Source organism: Microcaecilia unicolor, chromosome 12, assembly GCF_901765095.1.
Source record: "Microcaecilia unicolor chromosome 12, aMicUni1.1, whole genome shotgun sequence".
NCBI classification, from domain to species: Eukaryota; Metazoa; Chordata; class Amphibia; order Gymnophiona; family Siphonopidae; genus Microcaecilia; species Microcaecilia unicolor.
In genome coordinates, this window is record NC_044042.1 from 27,715,997 (window position 1) to 27,741,447 (window position 25,451).

The 25,451-nt window shown below is 44.1% G+C and overlaps 1 protein-coding gene across 1 annotated transcript in view; it reads left to right on the top strand.

Annotated features, from left to right (window-relative positions):
- SPDEF (SAM pointed domain containing ETS transcription factor) overlaps positions 1 to 23,564 on the top strand; it is a 76,763-nt gene extending 53,199 nt beyond the window's left edge. Inside the window, exons 3-6 of the mRNA XM_030220914.1 lie at positions 2,774 to 2,971; positions 4,439 to 4,486; positions 12,413 to 12,553; positions 22,196 to 23,564. Coding sequence (XP_030076774.1) covers positions 2,774 to 2,971; positions 4,439 to 4,486; positions 12,413 to 12,553; positions 22,196 to 22,374 — 566 coding nt within the window. The 3' untranslated portion in view covers positions 22,375 to 23,564. The remainder of the gene's footprint in view (positions 1 to 2,773; positions 2,972 to 4,438; positions 4,487 to 12,412; positions 12,554 to 22,195) is intronic.
- The last annotated feature ends 1,887 nt before the right edge of the window (positions 23,565 to 25,451 follow it).

Consider the following 25,451-nt stretch of genomic DNA (forward strand, 5'->3'; position numbering starts at 1 on the left):
CTTTTCGTTTTCTGAATTCTGAAGTCTGGCACAACCTCATAATAATTTCAATTCATAGGGATATGATAGAGGTCTATAAGATAATGAGTGGAATGGAACAGGTCGATGTGGAGCGTCTGTTTACGCTTTCCAAAAATACTAGGACAAGGGGGCATGCGATGAAGCTGCAGTGTGGTAAATTTAAAACAACTCAGAGGAAATTTTTCTTCACTCAAAACATAGTTAAACTCTGGAATTCGCTGCCGGAAAAGGTGGTTAAGGCGGTTAACTTAGCGGACTTCAAAAAAGGGTTGGACGGCTTCTTGGAGGAAAAAGCCATAGAATGTTATTGAATGGACGAGGGAATAATACAGTATTTCTAGGATGGGCGGGACAAATTGCTTGTTCTTTTGGCCACTGTCGGTGACAGGGTGCTTGGTCTGTCCCAGCATGGCGATGCTTATGTACTTATGTTCATAGACCACATTCCCTGGAACCAACAGTAATGAAAAACGCTTGATGAATCTCTTAAAAATGGTGATACTTGTACCTCAGGTTCCATCCTGCCAATAGAACAGTGCTGTGGTACAGCAAGGGAGACTCCCTGTGACAGCAATCCTGTTACACTAACAGCCTCCCTGTGCCTATGATGTTAGAACATCTTAGTGGCTCAGCAGCGGAAAGGAAGAAGGGACTCATCCACCCTTCCCCCTGTTATTCCCTATTATGGATCCTTCCAGAGCATAGTTGCTCACCTCTCACCATCTGTATATATCTGTCCTCAGGCCTGGGAGGCATTTCAGGGAGCCTATGCTTATCTTGTCTTTTTTTCTAAGCTTTGAGTTGTGAACCTTTTATTGGATCAATATAAGAATAATCCAGAGACGTAAATGAGCTTTCCAGACCCTTTTTGACATCTGAAGAATTATTTCTCTTTACAGCAGATGACTTTTATAGATTTTTGGCTGGTTACTGTAATGCGCCCCACGTTATAGTTCTTCATTGAGGGTTTGCTTTTTTTTTTTCTTGACCTTTCTCCATTTAACATTTATTTAAAATCTATTTTATTGACAATAATAACAATACAAACCAATATGAATATATATATATATATATATACAGTGTCATCATACTAGAACAACAATCTTCTAACATTCCCATAAATGTCAATAATGTTTTAAGTTCCCCCCCCCCTCCCCGTTATATTTATCAATTTTCCTTTCTCACTTTTATTGAAAGCAGCACCCATGTAATGTTAGCATGTATACATCAACACTTCGATGTGAGGCTAACCTCACCAACACAAATTTAACAGCCTAACATAAATCGTTCCAACTTTAATCATTCTTCCCCCCTCCCCACCTTCCCCCCTACCATGTTCATATGATCGTCCCCCGCAAAATGTTCTTATTCCTCTTCCCCCCCTTCCCCTGCCCCCAGGCTGCAGCGTGAGAGAATTCACCAATAAGCTACGAGCTCTGCCAGACAGGGCCTGCACATATGGTTCCCAAACCTCCCAGAATCGTCGTTTACTTCTCGGGCTACGACTCGCTCTATATGCCTCCATCATCACCAGTGAGTGAAGCATATTCCTCCATAGCCAGTAGGATGGCCCTGTTTCCTGAGTCCAATATTGCAATATACATTGTTTCCCAATGATTAAAGCCTTATATATTAATAATCGCTCCACTTGCCGTATAGCTAGCCCACTCCCATCCAGTCCCAGCACCATACTCTTGGGTGACAAATATATCTTCTTCTTTAGCAATGTTTCACAATATTTAGTTTTTACCCCAAAACTTCCTAATTACTGGGCATTCCCAGAACATGTGAAATAATGACGCTCTCTGAAAGTTGCATTTACTACATTTTGGCTCCTGAATACTTCCAGCGTAATAGGCCTGTATCGGGGAAAAATATGCTCTCAATATGATTCTAAATTGTATCTCCCGATGTCGAGCACTGGTTACGTTATGTGCTATCTCCTTCAGGTACTTAACTATGTCCCCACTCCTTATCTCCACTCTCATATCAGTAGACCATTTCTGAGCCACTACCTCATAACTTCGGCGTGGAGCAATCATTCTTAACTGTTTATAATGAGGGTTTGCTTTTATGTTATTCCATTTAGTAGCATGTTAACAAAATAACACAGTAAATGAAGGCAGATAAAGACCTGCATGGCCCATGCAGTCTGCCCAGAAGACCTGGCCAGGGTTGTACCTGTGACTGTTTGTGGGTTAGTCCCCCCCCCCCCCCTCTAGGGTTATAACTGACACCTGGTGCAGTCCACCCCCTCCATGACTTTTATTTTCTTTAAAGTGTGGAATGTATGTAAGTTTTATTGTGAGTGGAAATATTTTATGCTTTTATTCCATCTTCATGCCATACAGGGAACCTCTGTGCATTATAACTACTTAATTTTGAATATTGCTTGTTAATTAAATTGTGGTCTACCTAGGGCATTGGATTTCTAAAGGCGATTAATCAAGTTTAAGCAATAAATTAATAAAAGCTTACATTTAAGAGCTTTGGGTAATTTTTATGTTGGTAGCAGAACCTACAGAGAATTCACTTTTCTCCCTGATTGATCCAGTTACTAGAATTCTGCCGTTTCTAAATTAAATGGTGTTTGGGATTTTCTTCACATTCTCGTCTCCTGCCCTACCCCATCATACCCTGATGATCTGATCTGCATGGGCTATGGGGCACCAGGCCTCTTGAAATGTCGGCTAAGAAAAACTTTCTATCTTCCCCACCCTGATCTGGACCTTTCTCCCTTCTCACTTGGTAGATCCCATGGAGTGGAGCCCCAGCAATGTCCAGAAGTGGATCTTATGGACTGAACACCAGTATCGATTGCCACAGATTGGGAAATCCTTCCAGGACCTGTCTGGGAAAGATGTGTGCGCTATGCCTGAGGAAGAGTTCCGGCAGCGCTCTCCCATCTGCGGAGATGTTCTCTATGCCCACCTGGACATCTGGAAATCAGGTATCAAAGACGCCAGTAAGGAGCACCTGCTTGTAGAGGCAGAGACTTCAAAATGCAGCACTGGTGCAGTCTCTGAGGGGATCTGCAGAGACAGCAAAGTGCCTGCCCTAAAAGAAGGGGGGGGGGCTTAGGGGGAATCAAAGGATGGATACTGGGAGCATAGGAGCTGGCTTTCTGGGTGCTGTGGGAGCTTGAGCACCCCCAATATTGAGAAAATTCCTTGTATGTGTCCAGGCAAGTGTTGGCTTAGCACCCCCAATAATTTTGAAATGTTGGCTCCCCTGACTGGGAGCTGGAGTTCAACCACACACCATGGCTCTCTGATGAATGCTGGGTGAGGATGAGGAAGGAAAGTGGCTGTTCTTAATTGGGTTTTGAGGAAAGCTGAAGGGAACGGCTTAAAAAGGGAGACTAATTTAATGAAAACTGGAAGGGAAGAATCAGAGAGTATCCGTGTTTGATGGCTCTCTGACGAGAGCCAGCTAAGAAGCAGTAAGAGAATGTAAATGGGGAATAGAAAGCTGCTGGATTTACTCACATGTTTTTAGTTGTGATTTAAATTAGTTTAATTTAATGTAAAGTGATATTTGTAGTCCACTTCACCTAATAATGTTTCGAAGTGGATCACAATAAAATACAGAAAAATATAAAGTGATTGCAAAAACAAAAAAAAATGCAATCATAAAAACAATTGCATTAAAATTAGAATAACACATTCAAAACTAACTAATGAAAGTAAAAAAAAAATATCAGACAATTATGCTTAAACTGATCATTAGTGATTACTGATTCACTCCTGATAATGCCATGAGAAAAGTCCCAGAATACAGATGTTTCCCATTGTGAGTTTGGCATCTACCATTGGTTGACAGTCACTCTGTCCCTCCCCTCTTCCTGTAATTATCAGCATGATATTCACATAAAACAAGTCACCCTTCCCCTCCTAACATGTGAGCATGATACCCTTATAGGATGACAGCCAACCTTTCCTACCTATCATTGTATGACACCTCTATAGAACTATGATTACCCTCTTCCACCTCTTCCCTCAACCCTGAGTATGACACTCTCATTAGAATCGCCTTCCTCTCACCTCATCACTGTGAGTGTGAAACACCCTTAGGACAGTCACCCTCCCCTCCCTCATTACTGTGAGCATGACTACCCCCCCATTGGAGACACACCTTCCCCTCTCCCTATTATTGTGAGCATGACACTCCATTAGACAATTACCCTACCTTCACCCCTTCTCTGTGAGCATGACCGTCCTGTAGTACCTATTTCTGAAGCTACAGAGTTACTCACCGCATATAACCTTATGCTGAGACCATTTTCCTATGAGGCCTGCAGTGAACCACAGCAGATAAGTAAGGCCTATCTGAGCTGCCCCTTCTTGCTGCTTTCTTAGCCTAGATCAGTGCTCTTCTCTCTCTTCACTAGTGTCCTGTTTTGTTTTGTTTTTTCCAGCTGCCTGGATGAAGGAGAAGACGCCTTCTGCAGATGTACGTTTCTTTGGTAAGATCCTTTGCTTTCCCAGTTCTTTCTCTCCTGTATCCTCATTAACACCTGCCTGCTCTTCTTCTCTAATTCCTTCCTTCTCATCACTTCTTCAGCTCCTCCCCTTCACCTTCTTTCTTGGTCTTCTTCTCTCTCATTGCTCCCTGCCCACTTCCTTTTTCTTTTTTCATTCTTTCCAGTGTCCCCTCTCCCCTCCTGCTAGAAATGTAAAGATACTCCTGCAATGCTAGGTGAATAATATCCAAAGTGTGCTAGTCCTGCAACCTCTCTGCATCATACCTCTGTAACACTACAGTAATACTCCTCCTGCAGTGCCAGGTCTAGAGTCTTCAGACAGTGTTAGACTAATTACTCTCCTGCAACCTATGCGCATCATATCTCTGTAACGCTACAGTAATACTCTAGAGTATTCATGCAAAGCAAGCATACAGATATATCTTCTAGTTTTCCAATATCCCCCAGAATCTATATGGTGCTCAAAACCATGCGCCCAGTGTCGGGTGCAATTCCGAGATGCATGTGCAGATAAACTGGATAATGAGCTGTGAACCATCAACAACTGGGTGTTAACAACCCATTATTGATATTAATTTGCTCTCATTAAAACTTGTGCACATATCTGGATGCGTGCAATTCTATAAGGCACAGCGCCTAACTCCCGTGGAGTGTTTCTCAAAAGGGATGTTGCAATAGGTGTGTCAGGAACATTCCGAAAAGATGCGTCTGGAATTACAATGTGCTGCCTAAACGTGCCTAACTTGACCGCCAGCACTAACACTAGGTTTTAGCAGGCACCCAAAATTTACGTAAGGGATCCGCGTTAAACACTATTCTACGTAAGGTGTGCACCCTTTATAGAATAGTGCTTAGCGGTGAATTTCTTTGGTGCCTATGTTTGAATTCCCTCCTACTGTATAATATTTTTACCCCCCCCCCCCCCCCCCCCCCCATATTCAGCCGACAACGGTCAGTGCTTTTTTAAACACTGATCCTTGCCAATTAAATAATCCTGCGATACTCAGTCCCAGGCCATATCTGGGCACCGGCACTGAATGTCAGGGATAATTTTGGGTGGCCTGGCCACCTGGAGCTTATGCAGGTCCAGACAATATTCAGCTGGGACTGCATAAGAGTTATGTGGCCCCAGTTGAATATCGAGCCAGGACCCGCAAAACACTGTTTTAAAAAAAAAAATAATAATTTTTTTTACATTCCTCCAAGCCCCCCCTGCCTCCCACCCCCCAGTGACAATGGCCTCTCCTCCCCACCCCCTCTCCTAGCCCACAGAAAAAAAGCCCCCCCCCCCAAACCTCCCAACCCCTCAACCATCCAGGTAGGCCCCCCCGGGTCCACCTGTACAACTGGTGATCCAGCAGTGGCCGTTGGGGGCAGGAGGGCAGCCCCCTCACTTCTGTCTCTTGCGGTGCTGGTCTAAAATGGCTGCCATGACCTCTCACAATACTACACAAAGTACCGCAAGCTACTGTGTGATGTCTTGGTGGCCATTTCAGGCCAGCGCCACAAGGGGCAGGAGCGAGAGGGCTGCGCTTCTGCCCTCAGCAACCACCACTGGACCACCAGGTAGGTCCAGGGGGAGCCTACCTGAATGATTGGGGGGTTCTGGGGGAGCCTTTTTCTTTTGGCCTGGGGAGGGGAGGAGGGAAAGGAGGACAGGGCATTGTCATGGGGGGTGGGAAGAAGCTTGGGGGCTCTTTTTTTTTAACAAAACAAAATAGTTATGCAGGTCCCGGCCCAATATTCAGCGCCTGCACCCACACAGCTAAGCCGCTTTATTTAGGACAGCTTTTGAGCTGTCTTAAATAAGGCCACATAACCACGGGCTCCTCCCCAGTGCCGCCCTCAGCGCCGCCCCTGACCTTTAGGCGGTGTGAGTGGATATTCAGCGGCACTCTCTGGTTAAGCGAGAGGCTCCTGTCCGCTTAAATCGCTTTGAATATTGGCCCCTTACAGTCCTGCGCAATCAGTAAGTTACAACTTCCCAAATCTATCCTGGGAATAGCCAGTCAGGTTTTCAGGATGTCCACAATGAATATGCATGAGATAATTCCGGTTAGATTTATCTCATGCATATTCAGAGTGGATATCCTGAAAATCTGAATGGATGTGATATCCCCAGGACAGATTTTGGAAGCCCTGTGATAAGTTATTACGTCTTCATAATACTCTCCATTATTGCTAGTGCTATAATCCTGCTGCTCTCCTGGAGTAATAATTCTCACAGAACTCCTAGACATACACTGCGCCCTGATCCGCTAGATTAGTAACGCTCCTACAGCAGCACTTTTAAAAACAGCTGTCAGCAAAAGAGCGACACTTTGATCTTCTGCTGCTGTTGAAAAGGTTATCATAACTCTGGCACACTCCAGGACTGTGCAGTACATTATAAAAATTAAATCATTTATCCGCCCACTCAAGATATCATCCCTTGTAGCAGCCAGCTTGTGCCTATAAAACAAGTCTGCTCTTTGTTCAGTGCTGTCAGCTGTATTCTTGTGTAGATAAAAATGACATCAGTGGCAGGTTGCACTGAGACATTACAAAGGCTTTACTCCACAAAAAAAAAGAGAGACTTCTTTAATCATATTATGCCCACAGCCATCCAAATCTCCATAGAACACCCAGCCCCACTATGCAGATTCTACTGATGATGGTATGGTGACAGACTATACCTGAGTGGAGGAGTGGCCTAGTGGTTCGGGTGGTGGACTTTGGTCCTGAGGAACTGAGTTCAATTCCCACTTCAGGCACAGGCAGCTCCTTGTGACTCTGGGCAAGTCACTTAACCCTCCATTGCCCCATGTAAGCCGCACTGAGCCTGCCATGAGTGGGAAAGTGCAGGGTACAAATGTAACAAAAATAAAATAGATACTATTGGAGATTCTACATGGAATGTTGCTACTCTTTGAGATTCTACATGGAATGTTGCTACTATTGGATATTCTACATGGAATGTTGCTATTCCACTAGCAATATTCCATGTAGAAGGCTGCGCAGGCTTCTGTTTCTGTGAGTCTGACGTCCTGTATGTATGTGCAGGACGTCAGACTCACAGAAGCAGAAGCCTGTGCGGCCACATTGGTGATCTGCAAGGGCCGACTTCTAGTGGAATAGCAACATTCCATGTAGAATCTCAAATAGTAGCCACAGTGGAGGAGTGGCCTAGTGGTTAGGGTGGTGGACTTTGGTCCTGGGGAACTGAGTTTGATTCCCACTTCAGGCACAGGCAGCTCCTTGTGACTCTGGGCAAGTCACTTAATCCTCCATTGCCCCAAGTAAGCTGCATTGAGCCTGCCATGAGTGGGAAAGCGCGGGGTACAAATGTAACAAAAATAAAAAATTATCAGCATGGTAATGACCAACAGTCCTTTTTTCCCTCCTACTCATGTGCTCTTTCTGGTCTACTGGAATTTGTGTATACTGTGCTATGACACCAGGGCTGCCGAGGGAAGGGGGGTAAAATTCCCCAGGCCTGCAAGGGGGTCCTGTCCTGGCGCCCCGGGGTCTCTCTCTCTCATTCTCTCTCCTCCTCCTAAAGGGACTCAGGTGATCACATCCCCAACAGGAGCAGGAGAGAGAAAACTCCGGTGCCAAGCCCCCACTTGGAGGCTTGGGAGGAGCAGACACAGCAGGGCTTTGGGCCAAGGCATCTGGTTTGGCTGGCAGGGGTCCCCCGGGCCCCGCCAGCAGAAGAGGTCTTCCTCCAGTGCTGCTCTTCACTCTGCCGCATTGCCTACCAAGCAGCTGCTTTTCCCCTCAGTTTTGAAACCGAGCATGCGTGACTTGAGAGAAAAAGCAGGGGCAGAGTGAAGAGCAGGGCTGGAGGAAGACTTCTTCTGCTGGCGGGGCCTCGGGATCCCTGTCAGCCAAGGTATTTAGAATTGCGGTGGAGGGTGGCAGCGGCGGCGATCCTGAGGGGGGTGGCAACGGTGGCAATTCTGAGTGGTGGCAGCAGCAACGATCCTGGGGAGGACGGCAGCCTTGCTCTGGGCCCGGCTCAGTCTCTCGGCGGCCCAGTATGACACCAGGAGCCTTCATTCATAACTACCCATATTCCCCAACTCCCCTCCCACCCCACCCCACACACACACTGAGTCCAGTCATCACAGAAACTGTTTTAACAAGGGTTTCCAGAAATTCTGGAGGACTCTGAGCTGCTGGAATCAATTTCTAACCAGGTTGGGAAGCAGGAAATGGGCCCAGGAATCGATCCTAGCACTGCCACTGAGCTGACCCAGAAAGATTCCTTTTGATATAAGCTTTAATTTGTCCTGAATTACTGGCTTTTTCATTTCCATTCTTGGGCCAGTCCCAGAGCTGTATGCTCTCAACTGTTTGTATCCTGTTAACAGTGCTAATGGCTAACATGTCACTAAAATGACAGTAGCACACAGTTATACTACCAATAACTGTCCTAATAACTGTCTTCACTCTGTCTAGAGAGTTTCAATAAATTGCCTCAGATTTCAAGACCCTTCTCTGCACCTCTCTTGGGGTGCAGGTACCGCAAATTAAGAAAACCCCTGCATTACTGCGCTCTGATAGCTCCATGTCAAAAAGAACCATCTGATCTCCTCCATTCCTGCCATGGAAATGTGACTCTGCTTTCTCAAAGAAAGCAGAACTGGGATCTCCAGACCGTGCAATGGGACAACACCGTGTAACTCCATGTCATAAAGGACAGGGCCGATCCAGTTCTGGTTTTGCCCCAGAAACATACATGCCACCTTTGGATAGATTGGTTTGCAGGACATTTATGGCACCTGAACTGCACCAAAAGCTTCTATAAGGATTATGATGATAACAGCTCCATTTCTGCTAACTCTGTGTTTGTTTTTGGCTTTTGTTGAGGGTCAATGAAAGTAAACTAGAGAGATCAGAGAAACTGCAATAGGATAGTGCGATGGGCAAATGAGCTGGGCTTGGAGGTTGTTATCTCATGTCATGGTCTATATTTCTGTGCTGTTCACTTTCACTGTGCCTTGTTTACCCTTCTGCAACGGGATAAGTAGTAATTATCATCGTGAGTCTCATCATAATAACATAGTAGATGACGGCAGATAAAGATCATCGTAAGAACTGTCATACTGGGTCAACTCAAAAGTCCATCTAGCCCAGCATCCTGTTTCCAACAGTGGCCAATCCAGGCCACAAGTACCTGGCAGGATTCCAAAAAGTGGCAAGATTCCCTGCAGCTTACCTCCAGGGCTAAGCAGTGGCTTTTCCTTTTGAAGTTCTTAAATGCAGTTCCAGAGGTGGCTGCATGTATGTTTTTGACATGCTGGAGACCATTTTCGAAAAACACTCTGAAATCATACAGCTGAACGCACACATGTATACATGTACAGTAGACATTCCTGGAGGGGAGGAGTTAGGGTAGAGCAGTGATATGTATGACTATTTTATGTATGAATATTTGATATGTATAAATATGAAAATACAAATAAGGCAAATTTATATAGTCAATGTCAATATGAAGCCATAACTAACTCACCACAGTGACTTAAATATTGTACTGCCAATCTCAGCAATGAAACTTGTGGATATTATTATTTCACCCACAAGAATTTATAGCACCCACCTCTTTACTGATCAGGCAATATTTTTAAATTTATTTTCAGCTTTTCTATACGTTCATTAATGTGACTTTACTGCATCCCAAACTTTATCACATAACAGACTTCATTCAAGTAATTTAAATCGTACTCATCTTTGAGTGGTTTTTGATGCTGTCGGATGGGGGCAACTATCTGACATGCATGTTTCACCCCAGCTGTCTCAAGGATCTCCCCCTACCAGAAGAAGAGCTGTTAAAATTTATAACACCCCTCCTACCTTATACTTAAATTATAATAACAAACTTTTTACCTCAAAACTTGTAAGCGTCAGCTTACTGGTATCACATCACACTCTTCCCAGTCAAGATGGCGCTCACAAACTTCCAATCTAAATTTAAATCTCCCTCACAATGCCGTCACTTCCTGTACTCCACCCCCCCCCCCCCTCCAAAGCCAGACTATACTAATGTCATCCATTTGACATCTAAATTAAGCTCTATGGGTGCAACAGATCCCAATTGAAAAATCCACCACTGCTCCTTGAAGTTTAACAGTTTTTCCACTGAACCACCCTCCTACCCTTCTTGAACCTGATCTACCACTGTCCACCGCGTGTCGGAAACAGCATGACCCTCTGATATCCAATGCTGGACCAATGGTGCTTGTAAGTTTTGTGTCAGTATTCTAGATTTATGTTCAGTTAAAATAGGCCGACTACTACTCCGACACATATACGCTAAATCACAGGGGCAGGTAATAACATAAATAACATTACGACTCACATAGGATGTGTTAGTTTTTGACACTATTTGATATTGAGTGTGAGGATCTATCCATTACTCCCCTCCCCCCTCCCTCCCCCCCCCAGAATCGTGTGTTGGCACCATCGACAGTGACCACAACTAGTAGACTAACAAATTCAGGACACTTAAATTTTAAGTTAAATTAAATATTTCCCCCACAGTCTTTCCCGGTTGATAAGCTATGGTGGGGAACTTTGCAAAAATTGGGTAGAGTTGCATCACATGCCAGTGGGTATGCATACTCTATATCAATAACTGACCAGTTCTAGAGTATGGCAACACGCAAGTCAAAAGTTCATCAGAGGATTTTTCTTTATCCAGTAGTACACCAGTCCTGGAAGTTTATATCAAAGGAGGTGGGCTTGGTGCAGAAAGCACTAGCAGCGCTGTAGAGAGCCAGGCCCTGTGCGTCTCCCATGGTAGTTTATTAGCGCAAGCCCAGCAGAGGTGCAACGGGAGGGAGCAAGACTGTGCTGCAGGGCCATGGTGGACGGGAGGGAAGAGGGAGCAGGCCCTGCACGCAGTGAAGGTGCGGTTCAGGCTGGGAGGCAGCTGAGCCTGACAACAACAAATTAATAGCCAATCAACAGTAGTTCTGGGAAGGTGTAGAGGGCGGGGACTAGAGTTTCCAGGCGATGTCAGACCCTGGCTTGCATCTGATTGGGTCTGGACTTCTGGTCCCAGCTCAGTTGTTTTTGGGACTGGAAGTTTGGGCCCAATCAGCTGCAAGCCATGTCTGACACCATTTGGAAAGCCTGTAGAGGAGGAGAAGCAGAGGGATGGAAAATACTTTTATTTTAAAATTACTTTCCAAATTTGTACTTTGTTACTAAGTACGAAAGTACAGCTTAAATGTAACTCGTTACGAGTAAAACGTATTGCAAAAAGAAAAGTAACTCGTTACAAGTAAAAGTACTGCCAATTGTCCTTAAGTACTGTAACAAAGTACTTTGTTATTACCCATCTCTGCTAACAATATATGTAGTAACAGAATAGATCCTTCCAATCTACTCCGTTATCATCTTCTCTAGTTCCTTAACGTTTTGTTAAAGAACAAAGTTGAGCTTCACCCTCTTGCCATAAATACCCAGGCTCTCAAATGTATTCCTACCACTGCCCTCTTTATCTGTCCCAAGCATATTTAAATTCCACACCAGTATTGATCTCCACCACCTCTGGGTGTAATTTCCAGACCTTGTGCTCGTCTTCTTTGTCTCTTGACAAGTCCCATATACCAAGTTTTGTAAGAATTCGCACAGCTACCAAAATTAGTGAGGCTGTTGTCTGAACAAAAATTGGCTCATTGATGTTTGAGATGTAAGTATAACTTGATGTATTCCTTAGATAGATTCCCAGCAAGTTCATTTTGAGTTCCAAATCTAAAGTGCTTCTCTATAGGGTTTTGCTTGTAGGCCTTGCATTATTTTAGTAGTTTTTTATCTGAAGTGCGAACGTGGAACTTATTGAGGAAGTCAGAAAGAAGATTCTGCTGAAATCTTCCATAGTCCTTTCCTGACTGACTGTTTGGTTTCCTTCTCTTTCAGGAAATGATGAGAACTGGACGGACAGTGAAGCCGATTCGTCCTGCTCTGGGCAGCCAATTCATCTGTGGCAGTTCCTAAAGGAACTTTTACTAAAGCCTCATAGCTATGGACGCTTCATTCGCTGGCTTAATAAAGAGAAAGGTAAAAGGATGTTTTTAGGGCCTGTGCTACTGTCACTAAGAATCTTTTTCTAAGAATTTAATTGTTTTTGAACTTGGTCGCAAAGGAGGTCTTTTACAAAGGCTCGCTAGTGTTTTTAGCACGTGATAAAAATTAGTGTGCGCTCAACACTAAGACACCCATAGGAATATAATGGACATCTCAGCGTTCAGCGTAGGCTAATTTTTAGGGTGTCTTAGCGTTTAGCGTATGCTAAAAATGATAGCATGCCTTTTTAAAAGAGCCCCTTAGCATTTAGCATACATTAAGTTTTAGCACTAGTGCACCTTTGTAAAAGACACCTTAACTGCTCTAAACCCCCTCTTATAAAGATGCGCTAGCGGCTGCCGGTGCGGTAATACTGACATTCAAAGTGAAAGGGGGGAGGAAGTCAGTTACCCTAGAAAAGGGCATAAAACCTACTAGAATCAGATCGTCTCGTAATTATATGAATCTTCATTATCCCAGTTGCACTGGTCTTAAATACAAAACCGCCTACGCGTCTAATTTCTCCTACTTGGGAACGCAGATGTGGAATGCATTACCGAACTGTGTGAAAACGCTGCATGATCATCAAGACTTTCGGCGATCTTTAAAGACCTTTCTGTTTTGTAAGGCCTACCCTACTGGTGCTAGACAATAGACCCTACGTTATATTGCCTCAAAGGACAATTTCAAGCCTTCTTATTTTGTACCTTATTTTACACATGTATCCCTTCCTTACCTGACCCTATTTCTTATTGTCTTGTAAGCCACATTGAGCCTGCTTGTGTGTGGGAAAATGTGGGATACAAATGTTGCAAATAAATAAATAAAAGTCACAGTCCGTTCATATCTGGACCAATAAGGGACCTTACAAACTGACAGAAGTCCTTGGGGCTTCCATTAGGAAATGTACATACTGGTAGGTCTGGGGGAGGGGGAGTGATGGGATAAGACTTTGATTGTCAGCCATGGTGAAATATACCTGTTGTTGATAAGAGTTTTGGTAGGATGGGGGAAGGGGTGGGAAGAGAAGAGAAGGAGGAAACAATCTATATATATAAAAGGCACTTTGAAGCCTCAAGCCGGAAACTTGAGGTGCCCGAGATATCCGGTTTGGCCTGCAGGCTCCAGTCACTGTAGCTCCGCCCTCGCGTCAAAACGCGATGATGTTGAGGGCGGGGCAGCCCTCGCAACCACGTCACTGAGGGACGAAGGGACAAAGAGGAGAGGTGTGCAACTCGGAACGGAGGCACGGAGGGGGTGTCTGCAACTCGGGAGGGAGGGAGGACGGGGGGGGGGGGGATTACCCTGCTAGCGCCCGTTTCATTTTTGCCAGAAACGGGCATTTCTTACTAGTGTGCTATATTACAAAATGAGGATGAGGGGAGAAATTGAAAAATAGAAAAGAATGTTTGCAGAATAATTTGATAAAGGTCTAATATGTACTCTCACAGGGAAAATATATAGTTTTGTTGATACTGAGATAATTCGGTTACTGTAAAAATGGAGTAGGCATTGAATGTTGTGTACTGTTGTTTAAAAATAAAACGGGCTCCTTTTACAAAGTCACGCTAGCAATTCTGCTGTAGCAAATGCGATGCAGCCCATTGGGTTGAATGGGCTTTGTAAAAGGAACCCATTGGTAGAAAAAGAGGGTTTGCAGGGGGATTTGATTGTCTCCGGAGCAGTACTTCTGAAGCCGATCCTGAAGTTCCCCAGCCAGTCTGGTTTTCAGGCTATCCACTACGATCGATATGCATGGGATAGATTTGTAATTATTTTTTTGTCCATTGCATGTAGGCCTATCTGAGGCATATGTGTTGTGGATAGGCCAAAAACCAGACTGGCTAGAATATACTCCAGGAATGGCTTGAGGGGATACGGTGGAATGGAGGCTAAGGAACAAGTATTATTGTTACTTAATAGCTAGAGAGCAGATCTGGACAGTGAAGCTAAACTCTCAATAGAGAAAGAATCTGACACAACCAAAGGTGTTGCCACAGTCTCTACCATCTTCCTATGTACATTTCTTTTTTTTTTGCTGATGATTTTCCAAAGAACGTTATTGATAATTATCAAGAATACAGCTAATATAGGTTACAGGTCTGCCGCTATCAAAGACAAATCCCCCCTCGCCCCCCCCCCCCCTTCCTCCTATGTACATTTCTAGGTATCTGGGCTTTATTCAGATTAGTTAAGTGCACATTTCCAGGCATCCTTTCAACCAGGGGCGTAGCCAGACTTCGGCGGGAGGGGGGTCCAGAGCCCGAGGGAAGGGGGCACATTTTAGCCCCCCCTGGCATCACTGACCCCCCCCTGCCATTGCCGACCCCCCCTCCCGCCGCCTACCTTTGCTGGCGGGGGACCCCAACCCCCGCCAGCCGAGGTCCTCTTCTTCCGGCGCAAGGCTTCGTTCTGTTTCTGACCCCCCAGGCCCCGCCAGCAAAAGAGGTCTTCCTTCAGCACTGCTCTTCACTATGCCGCATTGCCTGCCAAGCGGCTACTTTTGCCCTCAGGCTGCGCATGCTCTGTTTTGAAACCGAGCATGCGCGACATGAGAGAAGCACTCCACAGACAATGCGGCGGAGTGAACAGCAGTGCTGGAGGAAGACTTGCTTTGCTGGCAGGGCCTCGGGATCCCCGCCAGCCAAGGTATTTGGAGTTGCGGCGGGGGGGGGGGGGGGGTGGCAGCGATCCTGGGAGGGGCAGCAGCGGCAGTGATCCTGGGGGGAGCGGCAGCAGCAATGATCTTGGATGGGCGGTAGTTCAGTCTCTCTGCAGCCCTACCCAGAGATACTGATACCCCAGGCTCATAACTCAAGATTTCTTATGTAGAGAGACTGTCCCACTCTGAGATCCTCCAGAGCTGTCTGCCCCAGACCAGGAAAGATGTCCGTCTTCCATCTGGCGCTTCACTCTGTCCCACGCAAACCTCCTTCCCCCCCCATCCCCACCAAGGTTCCTTTTGTCCTTCACTGGGAGGAGGCCTTCTTTATTCTGACTCCAGTGCTTCTTCCACCATAATAGAGAGACTCTTCCATTGCATCAAGGGCCCCTTTTACTAAGCCGCGTAGGTGCCTAGGAGCGTTGAACGTGCGCCAGATTGGAGTTACTGCCCGGTTACCGTGCGGCCCTTGCAGTAATTTCAACGTAGGTCATTACCGCCCAAATTCTTTACCGCTAGGTCTATAGCTGGTGGTAAGGTCTCAGACCCAAAATGTACGAGCAGCAATTTTGATTTTGCAGCATGTCCATTTTCAGCAAAAAAAAGAGGCATTTTTTGCAGGCGCGCTGAAAAACCCGCACCTACCCTACCGCAAGCCATTTTTCAGAGCGCCTTTGTAAAAGGACCTCCTAATCTCCAGAGTCCTCCTGCCATAGGCCTCTATGCTCTCTCTGTAATTCTCTTTTCCTTTGAAGGCACCTCAGTCTGGGGAATGCCTCATTGTGGTAAGAATGGAAATGTTTGTTACATTTATTTGAAAATGCAAACAGAGGAGCAGCTCATCAGGAAGCAGTTAAGCCTCTGCCCGGGGGCTTGGACTTGGATAGAGGATTCATTCTTGCCAGGCTGGATTCCAAAGCACTGAAGGCACAAGTGTAAAGACAGGAGCGGACAGTGCCACAACAGCCTTTCCAAAAAATATCAGTTACAGTTCCCAGCTCATGTCACAAATACCTCATAAAGCAAATTAATTAACTGCTTCCAGTTACTGTGGTGCAAGAAGTAAACATTCAACTCAGAGTAATTTTAGAAATGAAACACTCAAGAAATGGAACCCCAGGAAACAATGTCATGCCAGTAGCAGATGTTAAATGGGTCTTTTAATAACATAGAAAATAAGTGGATTATTAGCATTGCAGGGGCAGTGCCTGCTGGCATTTTGGGTATCATTGATGGGTGCCAAGAGGTGAGGTAGAGCAGTCTGTAATGTGCATCTGGTTGCTGGCTTCCTGGTTTTTTGCACACGACCCCTGAGTCCTGGTCTCATGTTTGCACACGACCCCTGAGTCTTGGTCTCATGTCTTATGACATCACGAGACTTGCTGTCTGGATTTTGCTGACAAATGGTCTTTTGATGTACAGGGCTTCCTGCTTGATTCTCTGTGATAGATAAGATTTGTCTGGGGCAGCCAGCAGGTGTCCTTTTGTCTTTAAGTTGGATTTCACACCTTTCCCTGCCTGTCTCCTTGCCTCCTCTGGTTACGTCCAATCTTTGTTGTGTTGATCAGAGGAATAGAGTCAATTTAAAACTTTAAAGCAGTCTTAAGTCTTTTGTTTAAGGAATGAGAAAAGGCAAGGTGAGGTCCCTGCAACTGCAGCAGTACCTTTTGTCTTTTAAATGTCTTTTAAATGTTCCCCAAAGGGAGAGGGAAGAGGGCTTTTGGAATGAAAGCCAGTTCTGCTGCAGTGTCAAATATATATATTTTTTAAAAGCTGCACAAATATATTGGTGTATATATATGTATCTGATCCAACACAACATCATGCTACACATTTAATTCTGATGATTGGCTTATACCATAACACATGGACTGATCAATGGGTATTGGAGAAGATCAAACCTAAGCTTTCCTTGGAAGCTCAAATGACAACATTTCAACTTTCATACTTTGGACACATCTGGGGGAATTCTATATTTGGCGCCTAATGTTAGGCTCTACTTCATGGAAATGCATTCTAATGGAGGCAAGGTACCAAACGGGGCAGAAATGGCAGATCTGCACAAAAATACACTTACGCACCCATTTATAGAATAGGGCCTGTTTCCATGTGAATCTGCAAATGGGGCATGATGATGGGAGGGACAAGTGGGTCAGGGGCATTCCCTTAAGATGCACTCAGTGTTAGATAGTGTGGATCTGCGCCAAACTTGTGCACTGGGATTTACACCTGGTTTGAATTGGTGTAAATCCTCGCTCCCAAAGTTGATCATGGGATCCCAGCACTATGTACCATTCTATGAAGTGTGCCCATCCCAGAATGCCCTTTATAGAATACCGTTCAGTGCCAATTTGGTTTTTTTTTTGGCACTGAATTTTGAGCACCATTTACCCTAACTAGCCCATCATGTGAAGAGAAAGATCATTAGAGAACGATAACATGCTTGACAAGGTTGAAGGTCAACAGAAAAGAGGAAGACCAGCAATGCAATGGATTGATACAATAACAACAGCTATGGATACTACTCTATCAACGATTAGCCACCTGACTGAAGACAGAACACAGCTCAATGCAACTATCCGCACGGTCATGAATCAACACTAACTCAATGGCACTTAACAAGAAGCTTCATCAGGGAGAATACTAAAACAAATTCAAGACGATAACAGATGAATCCATCAATGAATGTATTTTATTCAAAACATCTTATATTACTTCCACTTAAAACCATAATTCAATAGTTCAAGTTTTAATCTGAGAAGTAGTTTTCCCTGATTAGATTGCTTGTTATCCTCATTAATATTTTTAGTATTCTCCCCAGTGAAGCCCCTGACAGGGGTAAAATTAATGGCCAGGTCGGAGTATAGCATATACTAGTAAATGAGGAGACAGTGAGTTTTACTCCTGTGTGAAATTCAGGTCAAGGAGGAGTTTCAAAAGGTTTGGAATTTTAAGTCTTTACTAGAAGGAATTTCATCAGAAGAAAACACCTAAGATAAATCAAATAAAGTTTTATGGCTGGACTGTATTTACACAAGTTCAAAGTTTTATAGCTTCATATATGGGTCGAGGGATGACAACAATGAAAAGAATTCTGTGCACCACTACTAGTGATGAATAGCAGAAATTAGTGGTGTTGAGTGGTTGAGCTCGACTTTTCTCTTCCTATAAAGGGTTTTTCTCAAAGTTTAAGAACATAAAGAGTCTTTTGATCAATGGCAAGATACAGAGAATCAGTCAATAAAATAGAAATAAAATGCAGGATATAATAAACCACATAAATGTACAATAAATGATGAAAATTAAGTAGTAGAAAACAGAATATAGTGTAAATAATAAATGAAATCGAAACTTTATTTTATTTGAGGAGACGCCTCAGCAAAAAGCTTGAGGTGAGTAACAGCAAGATAAAAGTACACAACATCCGTAAGTACAAAAACTAACACAACATAAATATATAAAAACGTACAATAATTTTTGTTACATTTGTACCCTGTGCTTTCCCACTCATGGCAGGCTCAATGTGGCTTACATGGGGCAATGGAGGGTTAAGTGACTTGCCCAGAGTCACAAGGAGCTGCCTGTGCCTGAAGTGGGAATCGAACTCAGTTCTTCAGTTCTCCAGGACCAAAGTCCACCACCCTAACCACTAGGCCACTCCTCCACTGTTGCTACTATCTGAGATTCTGCATGGAATGTTGCTATTCCACTAGCAACATTCCATGTAGAAGTCGGCCCTTGCAGGTCACCAATGTGGCTGCGCAAGCTTCTGCTTCTGTGAGTCTGACGTCCTGCACATACGTGCAGGATGTCAGACTCACAGAAACAGAAGCCTGCGCAGCCTTCTACATGGAATGTTGCTAGTGGAATAGCAACATTCCATGTAGAATCTCCAATAGTAGCAACATTCCATGTAGAATCTCCAATAGTATCTATTTTATTTTTGTTACATTTGTACCCTGCGCTTTCCCACTCATGGCAGGCTCAATGCGGCTTACATGGGGCAATGGAGGGTTAAGTGACTTGCCCAGAGTCACAAGGAGCTGCCTGTGCCTGAAGTGGGAATCAAACTCAGTTCCTCAGGACCAAAGTCCACCACCCTAACCACTAAGCCACTCCTCCATGGATGAACATGTGCCTATTCTTACAATATCTTTTATAAAAGATTATCATTAGTATTATGCTAATATTGTATTATATCTCTGGTATTCAAATTCCAGTGCTGTTAAATGTGTATATTTTTTATACTGTTTCATGGTACTTCTATTATTAGGTTTCAATGTATTGTTTTCAAATTTACCTCATTTATTTATGTTTATTCTTGGTTATTTTACTATTGTTATGCTGTTAACAAAATTATAAGTTTTATGTTAATCTGTACTTGCCGAATACTGCCTTGGGTGAATCTCTTCATAAAGGCAGTTAATAAATCTCAATAAATAAATAAAACTAAAATAAGTAAAAGAACATACAATTCATCAGTTAAAACAACTCTGAAAAATCCAAGCTTTTAAATATTTTTTTTTAAAGAATGATAGCAGAGCAGCAGTCTATAAAATTCATGGGAATCTCATTCCATAATTTAGGACCCCGTATATCCCAAAACACAATTCAAGGTACACAGTAGTCTAATTTTACTTGGCAATTGAAAAAGATGTTGTGGCAAGCATAATGATCTAGGAGACTCATCGGACACCAACAACTCTTTTGAGTAAGACGAGTTCCATATATATATATAGCAAAATACCAAAAGGGAGAAAAACTACAAATGAAAAAGAAGTAGGGGAGGACTGATAAAGAATAAATAAAATAAATAAATGAAAAGGAACCTAGGAGTCAAGGAATGACAAGCAAAATCTTTATTATGATGAAAAGTAAATTGGTAAGTCTGTATAAAATCAATTCCCCAAAACAGTGAAAGTTCAAAAGAAGGACTCAACATGGTGCCATGTTTCGGCGCACCAACCTGCATCAAGAGTCACAACAATCTGAATTGTTCTAGCCACAGATATCTATTGATGGAATTAAACAATCCTCAAAAAGTAAAATATATGTGTGAATGTTTCTCTACGGTGCTCATAAGATTGAATAAATATTTTTTTGGAAATCCTCTTGAAAATAGCCATCTGGAATTGTAAACCTCACTTCCTAGAACAAAGGGGTCAGCTCCATTTCCTGTTCAACAGCATTGGAAGAAGTGAATTATCTTGAGAGGGGAAAGAATATGCAAGTTTTAGTCAGAAGGAAGCAGCTTCTCAACCACCTATACCTGGCAACTGTTTATACAAACATCAGAGAGCCTTCAGAACTCAGTACAGACTATTGGACAAGTTGTACCCATGGCACTGACAATTCCTTTCCAGTAATTAAATTAAATACTGTAATGTTTAAATTAACCCCAGTTTTTGTTCTGATCTTGCATTTGCTCTTGAAGAAGTTTTGAAAGTTCTTTCTGCTTTACCCTCTCCTGTTATTCAGTAAATCAGGCAAGTGCTGTGCTCAGAGTTCCACTGATACTTCTAAAGTACTTACACAACAGGGACTACTCACAAGGGATTTTGTGGAAGGATTTCCACTGACGAAGACAAAGGAGAAGCAAACCTCACGTAACTGTGAGTGATGAAATAAAAAAAGTGAAGTAACATAGTAGATGACGGCAGAAAAAGACCTGCACGGTCCATCCAGTCTGCCCAACAAGACAACATATGTGTAAACCTTACCTTGATTTGTACCTGCCTTATTCAGGGCACAGACCGTACAAGTCTGCGCAGCAGTACTTCCCGCCTCCCAACCACCAGTCCCACCTCCCATCACCGGCTTTGGCACAGACCGTATAAGTCTGCTCTCCACTATCCTCGCCTCCCAACCACCAACCCCTCTTCCCCCCACCTGCTCCGCCACCCAATTTTGGCTAGGCTCCTGAGGATCCATTCCTTCTGCACCTTACCTTGATTTGTATCTGTCATTTTCAGGGCACAGACCGTATAAGTTTGCCCAGCACTATCCCTGCCTCCCAACCACCGGCTCTGGCACAGACCATATAAGTCTGCCTGGCACAATCCCCGCCTCCCAACCACCAGTCCTGCCTCCCACCACCGGCTCTGCCACCCAATCTCAGCTAAGCTTCTGAAGATCCATTCCCTCGGAACAGGATTCCTTTATGTTTATCCCACGCATGTTTGAATTCCGTTACCGTTTTCCTCTCCACCACCTCCCGTGGGAGGGCATTCCAAGCATCCACCACTCTCTCCGTGAAAAAATACTTCCTGATATTTTTCTTGAATCCAGGGAGGATATCAAGGAGTCTTTATTGTAAATCAAGCTGAAAAATGACCCAACATGGCCGTGTTTTGGCACAAAAGCCTGCTTCAGGGGTCTGGTAAATCTCTAATGTTGTGGCTAAACATCTAACAAAAGAGAAATGTCAGTATCCAGTCCGTTGAATCCTTAATAATGCAAAAACGCTGAACTACAATAGCCATCCAACCGGCTAGGGTTCATGGTGCAAGAGATGCCACTGATACATCTAAAGCATGCACACAACCAGATAGATGACAAGGGAACTTGTGGAAGTAGAATTTAAGAAACAGTCAATATGGTTGTAATAAAATCTGAAAAAAAAGTTTTTCCTTTTTCTTTCCCTCAGAATTAATACTATTAGCATGAAAGAAAATTATTTAAAAAAAATAAAGGAGACTTAAGAATAAGACCCAGACAGGATATGATAAAGCTCCAGAAGCCATGAAGTTGATATTATGTAGAATTTCATACGCAGAAATGTTGTAATAGGCGCTGCCACAGTGTTATGGCAGGTATTCTTCCTGAGTGTAGTATAAGTGAAGACTATTTTGATTTGTGACCTCGACAGGTGATAACATTTTCTTCTCTTGTTGACATCTCACTGGCAAGTTGTACTATAATCTTTTTTTGCCCAAGACCTCCCCTGATCTCTCTCTCCACAACTTCTCTCCCAGGTATCTTCAAGATTGAGGATTCTGCTCAGGTGGCTCGTCTGTGGGGCATCCGGAAGAACCGCCCAGCCATGAACTACGACAAGCTGAGCCGCTCCATTCGGCAGTACTACAAGAAGGGGATCATCCGGAAACCGGACATCTCCCAGCGCCTGGTCTATCAGTTTGTGCATCCCGTCTGAGGCACTGACAGCTGGGGGGGGGGGGGGGCAGCAGCAAAGGACTGACCTAAGGGGAGGCCATGGAACCCCAGCCACAATCCAACAAGAACACAAAAACGAGAATCAGAGCTTAAGGCAGATAGTCTTGGATTGTGTAACATGAAAATCCCAAGATGGACCTCAGCAACGCCTTAATGTGAAAGAAAGAGACTATGAATAGCAAGAAAACAGCTGCCAAACTATAATGAATAGACTGCCTTTTAAATCTAGTAACTTAAGTTAATCCTGAAACCAAAGCATTTGCCTTAATTGTGCTCTTCCTTTCTGTCCAGCAGCCTAGAGAGTAGGCAGCAAGAGCTGGAGATAGAGGAGGAGACAGAGGAATACTGGGCAGTGGTGGAAAAAAATGAATTCATATGGGCAATGCCCAGAGAAATCTATGGAATATCTTAGGCTGCTAGAGAGTCTCAGCTTTCAGTGAACCTAAGGGAAGCTCCATAGAAAGAATGGAACTTCCCATGGTGCTCCTGCAGAAATCAGGAACTCTCTAGCAGTCTGCAAGGCCTTAAATCATCTTACTGACGTTTTCCAGTGTATTGTCACTGTCCCACTGAGCAGGCAGGTCTGATTGGACTCACAGTTTCTGGTGCTGCTACACAGCATGACTGGGTGCTCAAGGTTTTCATACTCAAATTGTAGCCATTGTTCAAAAGATAAAGGATTAGGGAGGCAGCTGAGGACCTTGTCACCATGAAGGACCCCCATGAAGGGATTCATTTATGGAGTAATCTGTACCTGCTTCATGTTCTAGTGATCTTGCCCTGACCCAAGAAAAAATAAGTGTATACAAGGCAAGACCTCAGACTGGCTGCGTCTTCTGACAAGGTTCATATCAGTAATGGTCACAGGAGGCTGCAGTCGAATAATCCATAGAAGGATGGTCCTCCTTCCCATAATTCAAGAAACGTTATCCTTAATTTTACCAGGCTGTGAGTCCAAACCTTTATTTAGAAAAAAAAAAAAAAAAGTAAAAACAAACATTAGAAAATTAGGAAAGGACACAGAACTGGGACATACCAGCAGGTGGCGACAACCCACTCCTGAGTCTCCAGAAGAGAAGCGAGAGTGAAAGCTGTCTCACATTTCAGCAGCTCCACCATGTCTCACTTCATTTTTCCACATTGTTGCTGGCATTTCTCAGTTACTTCCTCAAGCTCTGGGGTGGGAGGGTGGGTAGGTGGGGGGCGGGGTGATGTTTTACAACATCTGCATAGAGGGATAGGGAGAACGAAAGGAGCACACATGGATTAAGGTTATACTTTGTTTAGTAAAAGTATTATTGTTTTGGGGAGGGAGAGTGTAAAATACATTTAGTACTCATTTTCTATCTGGACACAACCCTGAGGAGAAGTTTAGAGGTTACCCCTTGAAACTAAGTCAGCTCTGTTCTGTTTGTACGTTGACGCTCTGTGACCCTGGCTGCCTCCAGTATAATTTCTGCTAAAATCAGTGACTTCCCTTATATCTCTCAGACAGTGACTGCTTTTATACTGCCATACTGATTCTCAGTGACTGTCTCTGTTCCTGTACTGCCAAAGTTTCTCTGAGTGACTGCCCTTATACTACTGTAGTATCTTTCATTGACTGCTTTTTGTACAGGCAAAGTTTCAGTCAGTGAATGCCCTCTTTGTACCACTGTAACACCTCTCATTCACAGCCCTTGTACCGCTACTGTGTCTCTTAGTGACTGCCTTTGTTATACTGCCAAAGCTTCTCTCAGTGACTGCTTTGATACTGCCATAGTGACTTTTAGTGACTGTCATTCTCTGTTCCTATACTGCCAAAGTTTCTCTGAGTGACTGCCCTTATATGATTTTAATGTCTCTCACTGACTGCCCTTTGTACTGCCAGAATTTCTCTCAGTGACCGCCCTTGTCCCAGTGCAATGTCTCTCATTGGAAGCCCTTGTACTGCTGCTGTGTTTCTTAGTGACTGTCTTTGCACTGCCAGAGTTTCTCTCATGACTGCTCTTGTACCACTGTATGTCCTGCTGCTGTGTCTCTCGGTGACTGTATTTATTCTGCCAAAGTTTTTCTCATGCGTTCCCTTGTATGGCTGCCATGTCTCTCCGTGCCTTTGAAGTGCCAAAGTTTCTCTCATTGACTACCCTTGTATCACTGTAATGTCTCTCATTCACATCTCTTGTACTGCTGTTGTGTCTCTTGTACTGCCAGGGGTTCTGTCAGTGACTGTCATTGCACAGCTGGTAGTGTTTCTTGGTGACTGTCGCAGTTGGATCTCAGGCTGGTATTTTCCTATTTCTAACCTTTTGCTGTAAGGTTTGTAGAGGTCAGACCATGGCAGGATTTTTTTTCAGCTGCCTTTCTGTGCACTTCATTTAGTGATTCTTTGGTGAAATTACCTGAAAATAAACCAATAAAGAACCTTTATGGGGATAATGAATTTGTCTAGATGGAAGCTCTCAGGGCTACTGAGGGTCCCCTCATCAGTTGTCAAGCCCTCTCAGTCCTCCAGAAAAGGGAAAATCTCTGGGGATCTGATGTATTTCAGTCCAAACAGGTGGGAATGAGCAATGCCAGGGCTTGTTGGAACTGTCTAGCAATCTGATTGATTGGGTCATAGAAGGAAGAGGAAGGGCCAGTGACTTGTAAACTGTGTAGGGCTCACCTGGGCTGTCCTGACAAAGGACAATGGGACTCCTGGGGCTCGGTGCCCCAGTCCAGTGCATCCTGACACCAGTGGGGCTGGAGCAGGGCCTGTAGAATTCTGGGAAGCATGGGGCCTTGGGAAGAAAGACTAGAGTAAGTACAAGGTGTGTATGAAAACTAATGCCATGCAGGGTGGCTGGAGAATCCTGGATTCTCAGTGGGGGGCAATTTCTCCAAATGGGTAAGTTTTGCAAATAACATGACAGGAGTATTTCACTTGACCAGTGTAAGAATTATCCACACAGTAGAAGAGCTCCCAGTCAGGTGCACAGTGGACCTGACATTTCCTGGTCATTTAACTGCTTGTAAGTGATGAAAATGGCTCAGGAAGGTCCGGTCCATCACTCTACACTCCCCCTCTAATCAGTG